At 35.4% G+C, this 9,848-nt stretch overlaps 1 protein-coding gene across 1 annotated transcript; it reads left to right on the forward strand.

Moving 5' to 3' along the window:
* Positions 1-1,486: 1,486 nt before the first annotated feature.
* LOC149177779 (putative E3 ubiquitin-protein ligase BAH1-like) lies at positions 1,487-5,377 on the forward strand. Its single transcript, XM_089421885.1, has 4 exons — positions 1,487-1,663; positions 4,750-4,843; positions 4,978-5,260; positions 5,374-5,377. Exons 1-4 carry the CDS (start codon positions 1,487-1,489, stop codon positions 5,375-5,377), a joined length of 558 nt encoding a protein of 185 aa, XP_089278011.1.
* Positions 5,378-9,848: the final 4,471 nt, after the last annotated feature.

The raw sequence follows: 9,848 nt of genomic DNA on the forward strand, positions 1-9,848 counted from the left end.
GAGAGACTCTTATATAGAAATCATTACTTGAGATTTAATATTAAATAATTAGAAATCATTCCGTACTCTCTCCCGTCCGTTGAGGATTCCAAAGTGGATTGCATGATTTCAAGTCTCAAATTATGTAATTAAAGTGGATTGCATGATTTCAAGTCTCAAATTATGTAATTAAAGTGGATTATGGGCAAAGGAACACACATTATCAGGTTTTCCAGCGACATTGCCTTGAACTTCTGTGGCAAAGAGGGTATATGATTGTGAATTCTTCGATGTGACTCATTTACGGATTAATCAATCATCTCAACACCACGAAATTATGTGTCAAAACATTGATGGTAGACCTCCCTTTCATATAATTAGGCCGATAGGCCTTCCTATGCATCAACAATAGTCAACACTTTTACTCTGCACCGTTAGATCAGGGGAGACACTTTCAACCATTAATTTGAAGTGTGACTGCTTTTTCCAAATATCTGTTGAGTTGCCTTCTTAACATGGCAAGATATTTTTACTGCTTTTCCCTTTCTTTTATGTCACTCTTGCAAATAGTTTTACTGCTTTTTCTCCTAAAGCTCTTTAGGGCACATCTGTGAAATTATCGTCATTCTCATACTTTCTAGCGACCTTCTGACTGGATTTTTCCGATCTTTGCTCCTCATGAGAAACTTTAAAGGAAGCTCAATAATCTTTAGAGGAAAACTCAATAATATTTCAACATCTATTGCTCTGTGCTTTGAATTTCTGAAAATTTAATTTGATTCGTTTTCTAGATTCACGATCCATTGAAGGCTTAAGGTGATGCGTGTTTTTCCTCTGTAATACGAAATTGTCGATATCTTCCCTGCGTTTGGCTTTTGACTGTTTAAATATATGAATGTCATATTTTCTTTCTATTGAAATCTTTCCAGTGGGGTACGCGGGCACCAATGCTTCTGGAAATTTATTACAAGGATTTAACGCGTTTCCATGTTAAGCCTATGTTGGGCAGAGAGAAAGTTGTTTCATCTAAGTTTCCAAGGATTGAAAACATTCCAAGTCCCCGTTGAAGTCTTTAATGTAGCTATGTGGAATTTTGCAATTTAGGCGTTATCTTTAAGATCTCAAAATTCCATAGCGGGTCATATGTATATTTCAGTTCTGGCGTTATCTTTAAGATCTCAGAGTTCCATAGCTGCTCATATTTTAGGAACATTTACATTTTATTTATAAATGACTCTACGATGCTTTCAATATCTTCTGCTGTGCGATCTATTACGTCTTTTACCGCCTGAAAAAGTCCACAAGATTTTCATGCGACTTTTCCGGTTTTTACAAGTCCCATATATAATTTCCCGCCTGTAGAGCATCATCCTTACCGATCTTAATGCAGAAGATAAGTATCAGCTTCGTATGTAGTAATGCCTTAGACAATTATTTTTAATTGCAGGATTGCTATGCAATTTCTTCTTTTTGAGTGTGTTTTACTATTGCTTTAAAGGTATTGATCATGAAGTTTGGGGAGAGGTTTTCCGAGTATCTACACGGAGAGGACGAGCATTTTCTGGACAAATGTACAAACATCGAATACAAACGGTTGAAAAAGGTTCTGAAAAAGTACCGGCTTGGATACTTGCATGACGGGACCACATCTGAGTCTGAAGGACGGCTCTCCAGTTCCCAAACAGCCAAAAGCATTTCCAAATCATCTGATCCATCCAACCATACATGTTCTACGAAAATTATGTAATTAAAGTGGATTATGGGCAGAGGAACACACATTATCAGGTTTTCCAGCGACATTGCCTTGAACTTCTGTGGCAAAGAGGGTATATGATTGTGAATTCTTCGATGTGATTCTTTTACGGATTAATCAATCATCTCAACACCACGAAATTATGTGTCAAAACATTGATGGTAGACCTCCCTTTCATATAATTAGGCCGATAGGCCTTCCTATGCATCAACAATAGTCAACACTTTTACTCTACACCGTTAGATCAGGGGAGACACTTTCAACCATTAATTTGAAGTGTGACTGCTTTTTCCAAATATCCGTTGAGTTGCCTTCTTAACATGGCAAGATATTTTTACTACTTTTCCCTTTCTTTTATGTCACTCTTGCAAATATTTTTACTGCTTTTTCTCCTAAAGCTCTTTAGGGAACATCTGTGAAATTATCGTCATTCTCATACTTTCTAGTGACCTTCTAACTGGATTTTTCCGGTATTTGCTCCTCACGAGAATCTTTAAAGGAAGCTCAATAATCTTTAGAGGAAAACTCAATAATATTTCAACATCTATTGCTCTGTGCTTTGAATTTCTGAAAATTTAATTTGATTCGTTTTCTAGATTCACGATCCATTGAAGGCTTAAGGTGATGCGTGTTTTTCCTCTGTAATACGAAATTGTCGATATCTTCCCTGCGTTTGGCTTTTGACTTTTTAAATATATGAATGTCATATTTTCTTTCTATTGAAAGCTTTCCAGTGGGGTACACGGGCACCAATGCTTCTGGAAATTTATTACAAGGATTTAACGCATTTCCATGTTAAGCCTATGTTGGGCAGAGAGAAAGCTGTTTCATCTGAGTTTCCAAGGATTGAAAACATTCCAAGTCCCCGTTGAAGTATTTAATGTAGCTATGTGGAATTTTGCAATTTAGGCGTTATCTTTAAGATCTCAAAATTCCATAGCGGGTCATATGTATATTTCAGTTCTGGCGTTATATTTAAGATCTCAGAGTTCCATAGCTGCTCATATTTCAGGAACATTTACATTTTCTTTATAAATGACTCTGCGATGCTTTCAATATCTTCTGCTATGCGATCTATTGCGTCTTTTACCGCTTAAAAAAGTCCACAAGATTTTCATGCGACTTTTCCAGTTTTTACAAGTCCCATATATAATTTCCCTCCTGCAGAGCATCGTCCTTACCGATCTTAATGCAGAAGATAAGTATCAGCATCGTATGTAGTAATGCCTTAGACAATTATTTTTAATTGTAGGATTGCTATGCGATTTCTTCTTTTTGAGTATGTTTTGCTATTGCTTTAAAGGTATTGATCATGAAGTTTGGGGAGAGGCTTTCCGAGTATCTACACGGAGAGGACGAGCATTTTCTGGACAAATGTACAAACGTCGAATACAAACGGTTGAAAAAGGTTCTGAAAATGTACCGGGTTGGATACTTGCATGACGGGACCGCATCTGAGTCTGAAGGACGACTCTCCAGTTCCCAAACATCCAAAAGCATTTCCAAATCATCTGATCCATCCAACCATACATGTTCTCCGAAAATTATGTAATTAAAGTGGATTATGGGCATAGGAACACACATTATCAGGTTTTCCAGCGACATTGCCTTGAACTTCTGTGGCAAAGAGGGTATATGATTGTGAATTCTTCGATGTGATTCATTTACAGATTAATCAATCATCTCAACACCACGAAATTATGTGTCAAAACATTGATGGTAGACCTACCTTTCATATAATTAGGCCGATAGGCCTTCCTATGCATCAACAATAGTCAACACTTTTACTCTGCATCGTTAGATTAGGGGAGACACTTTCAACCATTAATTTGAAGTGTGACTGCTTTTTCCAAATATCTGTTGAGTTGCCTTCTTAACATGGCAATATATTTTTACTGCTTTTCCCTTTCTTTTATGTCACTCTTGCAAATAGTTTTACTGCTTTTTCTCCTAAAGCTCTTTAGGGCACATCTGTGAAATTATCGTCATTCTCATACTTTCTAGCGACCTTCTGACTGGATTTTTCCGATCTTTGCTCCTCACGAGAAACTTTAAAGGAAGCTCAATAATCTTTAGAGGAAAACTCAATAATATTTCAACATCTATTGCTCTGTGCTTTGAATTTCTGAAAATTTAATTTGATTCGTTTTCTAGATTCACGATCCATTGAAGGCTTAAGGTGATGCGTGTTTTTCCTCTGTAATACGAAATTGTCGATATCTTCCCTGCGTTTGGCTTTTGACTGTTTAAATATATGAATGTCATATTTTCTTTCTATTGAAAGCTTTCCAGCGGGGTACGTGGGCACCAATGCTTCTGGAAATTTATTACAAGGATTTAACGCGTTTCCATGTTAAGCCTATGTTGGGCAGAGAGAAAGCTGTTTCATCTGAGTTTCCAAGGATTGAAAACATTCCAAGTCCCCGTTGAAGTCTTTAATGTAGCTATGTGGAATTTTTCAATTTAGGCGTTATCTTTAAGATCTCAAAATTCCATAGCGGGTCATATGTATATTTCAGTTCTGGTGTTATCTTTAAGATCTCAGAGTTCCATAGCTGCTCATATTTCAGGAACATTTACATTTTCTTTATAAATGACTCTGCGATACTTTCAATATCTTCTGCTATGCGATCTATGGCGTATTTTACCGCCTGAAAAAGTCCACACGATTTTCATGCGACTTTTCCGGTTTTTACAAGTCCCATATATAATTTCCCGCCTGCAGAGCATCGTCCTTACCGATATTAACGCAGAAGATAAGTATTAGCTTCGTATGTAGTAATGCCTTAGACAATTATTTTTAATTGCAGGATTGCTATGCGATTTCTTCTTTTTGAGTGTGTTTTACTATTGCTTTAAAGGTATTGATCATGAAGTTTGGGGAGAGGTTTTCCGAGTATCTACACGGAGAGGAAGAGCATTTTCTGGACAAATGTACAAACGTCGAATACAAACGGTTGAAAAAGGTTCTGAAAAAGTACCGGGTTGGATACTTGCATGACGGGACCACATCTGAGTCTGAAGGGCAGCTCTCCAGTTCCCAAACAGCCAAAAGCATTTCCAAATCATCTGATCCATCCAACCATACATGTTCTCCGAAAACTTGTCCAGGTGTTTAATTCTTATTGTTACCTTCCCCTTTTAGTTTGTTATACAATACCTAATAGCCAGAAACTTACCGAATTGGCTCGCTGATTCGCTTTAAGCGAGTCTAACTTTGCTTTTTCGGACACGTCTTCTTGCAGTCTGTGACAAAATTTTCTTTTACGAGCCTACAAAAGAAGTATCAGCTATAGTGGGTTGCTTCATTTCTCATGCGAGACGTTTGTTACATCTACATCCTGCATCTGGTTTTCAAAGGTATCTGTGGCGTATTAAACATTTCTTTGCTGATGATCATGAGGCAATGATTCGAGAAGGCCGGCACTTAGTCAGCTATGTGGCCATGAATGCCATTGCGATTCGAAAGATTCTGAAAAAGTATGACAAAGTAAGTTCAGGGGAAACTGTGTCGTTCATACTACAAATGTTTGTTTTTTATTTCATTCAAAAAGATTTTATATGTTTAGGCTGACAGGCTTTCTTATGAATCAAAAATCGTAATTGTCTACACTTTTAGCTTGTTTTGTTCAATCAATCAGGTGAGACATTTTCAACTGTTGTTTTGAAGTGTGACTGCTTTTTCCAAATATCGGTTGAGTTGCTTCTTTTCACCTCAGAGTTTTGTTGTGCTTTTTAAACTGCTTTTTCCCATTCTTTTATGTCACTCTTGAAGATATTTTTACTGCTTTTTCCCATCCTTTTATGTCACTCTTACCCTCAGAGTTAATCGTTTGCCCTTTTGTTGTTGCTGTTCTTCTTCCCGCACTGTTTTTCGTCCCTAGCTTTTGGCAAGCACTGATTAGTATTAAATTATATACCCCATACACCAATTAAAACTACCTGCAGCCAACTCTTTAGCTGTATCTCCACAGACTTAATCTCCAAACCCCCAAAGCCGTGGTGCATCTTGAAGTAATAGCTCTTTCTGATGCGGTGCCGACGTAACAATCTCTCGACGTAACAATCCCTCGAGCATTCTAAAACACAAAAATGTTCCTCAGAAGTCTCTCCAGGTAACTTTGAGTTTCCTGAGTGTAGCTTTGAAATATTTACTTAAGCATTCTATTGCAAATTAACAAAGTTCAGTCGCTATCTGTTACAGGCTAACTTCTAAGCTTCCTTTCATTTGTTTAGAAGCTTCCATCACCAATATACTCTAATTGTCACAGGTATGAGTCTTTATTAATACAATTAATACTTCGACAGGTTTACGCAGTCATGAAAACAGAGCTAATTCATGACAATTATGGCGATAATTCTAGCATTTAGCACACTCATACATGGGTGATGCCATTGCTATAATATTTTCCACTTGAACTCCGTATGGTTGAAAAAGTTTAATGATGTTAACACAGACTATGCTCAGTAAAACTCTTTTTTACTAGGTCATGTGTTATAATATATTTCTGTTTGTGTAAAATAGGTTTCTCAACCCTATTTTCTACCTACGTTCTTATATTTACATACATATTTCATCAATGGTTTTGTTCGCGATATGCCTTCTGTCATTATCCTTTACTTTAATATTGATAATATTGCCTATTGGTGTTCTACTCATTTGTTCGATAAAACTTAATTTTGTGAAGAATATTCTCAACATTTTTGGAATTACAATTTTTTTGACATTAATTTTATATATATATATATATATATATATATATATATATATATATATATATAACTTTAATTGTGTGAAGAATATTCTCAATATTTCTAGAATTATAATTTTTTGGCATTACTTTGATAGATATATATATCAAAATTTTCAAGAAATTATAATACTTTATTAGCTGATCTGAATAGTGTCCAATGTGTTGTTCCTCCTTTCAAGCGTGCATGTTCATGTTTAGATGGTCATCTTCAGGGATGGTTGTCTTCAGGCGAGCGTGCGTGTTCATGTTTAAATGGTCGTCTTCAAGCATGGTTGTCTTCAGGCGAGCGTGAGATCACAATCAAGAAGGCATCCATGGGGAAGAAGTGCTTCTTTTATTCTTGCTACATGTAATGTTAGCAACGATTTGGTATTTTCTTATTTTTGTTTGTGCCTTTTCTTATTTTTGTTTGTGCCTTCCGGCCTCCTAATTTGGCATTGACCATGGTTTTTTAACGCCTCTATAGACATGGTCTTCGGAATGGCTACGGTCATTTAATTTCCAACTTTTAAGTTCTCCCTTTGACATTTAAGGTTTGTAATGTCATATTTAGCATGGTTTCTAATATTATATTTTGACTTTCTAAGCGCAATATACAATTATGGTTTTCAATGTAGTATCATTCTATATATGTATATTATTCTTTATAAAATATAATAATAATATCATGGTTTCTAATGGAATTAATTTTTTAATAGCAATATATCAACATGTTTTCTAATATTATGTTTTGACTTTCTAAATGTAATATACAATTATGGTTTTCAATGAAATATATTGGTAGGGGATAGTCATGGTGGTTATTGCCTTGGTCACTAGCAAGCTTCGTATCTGCTTGGCCATCTATAGAGGTTTCTTGATTTTGGGTAATTAACTTAACCTCTTGATTATGGGTAATTAATTTACTCTAAAATGAAACAAGACATTCAATGTGTTCCTTGTAATATAGATATAAACAAAACATCTAAAGAAAAGTAATTGCACAATGATCCAGTCCAAGAAAACAAGATTTTCCACAAACCAATTAACTCTTCTAGAAAAATTCAACAATTCCAATTTAATAATCCTACCGGCCTCTCTTTGTACCTTTTGGGACAATTGCTAGTATATCATATTACGATTTAATTTCAGCGTCTCTAGATATTGGGTTTTTAATTTCCGAATTTAATTATGTACAAAATGGGTGGTCGGACATTAACTTATTCTTATCTGTCTTTTCTTCAAATGAAATGATGTTATATGTGTGAAGAACAAATAAATTTAATACACATGTTTTTAATTCAACAATTTTTTATAAATCATGCATTTAATTTAGCAGTAAATTTTATTGAAGTACAAATTAGCAGTATTAACTTTATAGATATAAGTAGAGAGTATATTTATTTATTAATAATATTTAGAAATATTAATTTATTAAATTAAACATAATTGAATAGAATTTTTTATTATTGAAAACAAAATTATATATTTATCACTTTTAAAATAATAATTAAAAACATTTATAATTAATTACTACAACACATATATTTATAAATTGTTTTTTAATATAATTCAAGTTGGTTAAACATAATTAAAAAAAAAAATCAATAAATATTATATGCGGAAGTCATGGGTATCTGACTTTTCATTAATTTTAAATGAACATTACATAATCTTAGCGTTGAGATTCTTGTCTATTTCTCTTGTTTTTCTTTTTTCCTTGCTTACAAAACAAACAAAATTATATTTATCTTTATGATTATTGTATATTTGTGATATTTATGTTTATGTATTCATGTATATGTAATATTTTTTAGAAATAGAGTTTGATGAGAAGTAATATGCCCGTGTCTATAAATATATGTTTGTTTGTTAGAAATTTTACTTGTTAGATTTCAATTGCAAAATAACAATATTTTTTAGCAACTTTTTTAATACAACAATATTTTTTTGTCATTTTTTCAATATTTTCTTATTGTAATAAGGTAAAAACATTTTTTGGTTTTAGGGTTTTTATTTTATGGTCTACATACTATAAGTTTGAGTTCATTAACAATATTGTATAGGTATTGAAAAACACTTTGTTGATGTATTTATGTATATTTTTAGTCGGATCCCAAAATATTCCGGCAATTTGTAATCGACTTTAGCTCACCGTCAAGAGACTGATCTGTTGTTAAGGCCGACGGGCCATATTTTAGTGCATAGAGCTATGTAGCCATAACCCTCCAAACGCCTTAGTTTTAAGGTCGACAAGCCTTTCCACACCTACGTCCCTCGGCGGTTATGTGACTGATCCTAGAGAAACCAATCTGCAAGTTACATTCACCCCTTCGGCTCCTCGATCGTAAGATATAAACTCTGTGCAATAAGAGTATGGCTTGCCAGTCTGGCCACCCGAGTTATGAACGGCTATGGCTCCACCTTGGGATCGGGCGTATGCGCACGAGAGTATGGCCTATCAGTGGATGAATGGCCCTCGACCTTACGCCTTTTGTAGCGATAGTTTACAGCCTCTCGACACGACTCTTGCACTATGGATGAATGGGCCTTTGGCTCTGTATCTCGCGTAAAGCGCGTGGCTTCACGGCCTTTAGCCCCTTGTAGGAACAACCTTAATGACACACAACGATGAATAATATAGGAGTTTAGCAATGTGGCCTCAACTTCGTATATGACAACAAGGGCTTGACTCGAGAATCGTTAGGGGTCGACCTCAACAAGAATGACGGCCCCAATCTCTGCTGCGCTTGTGCATGGCCCGCACAAAATGGTGATCGACCTCATGACTTTAAATAGTGCGGAAACCCCCTTCCTTGTCTATGGTGTGGCTGACTCAGATCCTGTCGAGATCGAGCAGATCAAAAACCTGTCGTTAATGAGCATGGCCCTCTAACGCAACTGCTGTATGATCTTGCCGATGAGTGCGACTACAACGTTGGTGAGTGTGACTGTTGGCTTGAAATCCGACTTTCCCCATCAAAAGAAATCTCCTCATCCTTCCAATCCAACCAGAAGCTCTGCTCGCCCTTACAAACACTAATGTCATCCGATGTTAAATATTGACCCTTAAAGAGGATTTGACCCTTAAAGAGGATTTGATAATGCCAAATGGACCTCCAGATCTAATAAGGGTTCAATCTTAGCTTTGGATGATCAGATCATATACAATAGTCCTTAAATGACCTCCACGAAATAAATAAGAAAATAATAGAACAGATAGGGTGATAGTATCACAGAAGATGGGAAAATGTCGGCTAGGGTGAAAAATAATCCTATCGCAGTTACCACAAAAAAATTCAATCTTCTAAATAAAACAATACATGCCAATATGATTAACAAGGTTTTTTTGCCGGGTCAAATATGGAATTGGCCAAGCCAAT

The sequence above is a fragment of the Pinus tabuliformis genome, chromosome 4_1 (genome assembly GCF_031772625.1).
Source record: "Pinus tabuliformis cultivar Carrire ecotype Pingquan chromosome 4_1, CPIR1, whole genome shotgun sequence".
NCBI classification, from domain to species: Eukaryota; Viridiplantae; Streptophyta; class Pinopsida; order Pinales; family Pinaceae; genus Pinus; species Pinus tabuliformis.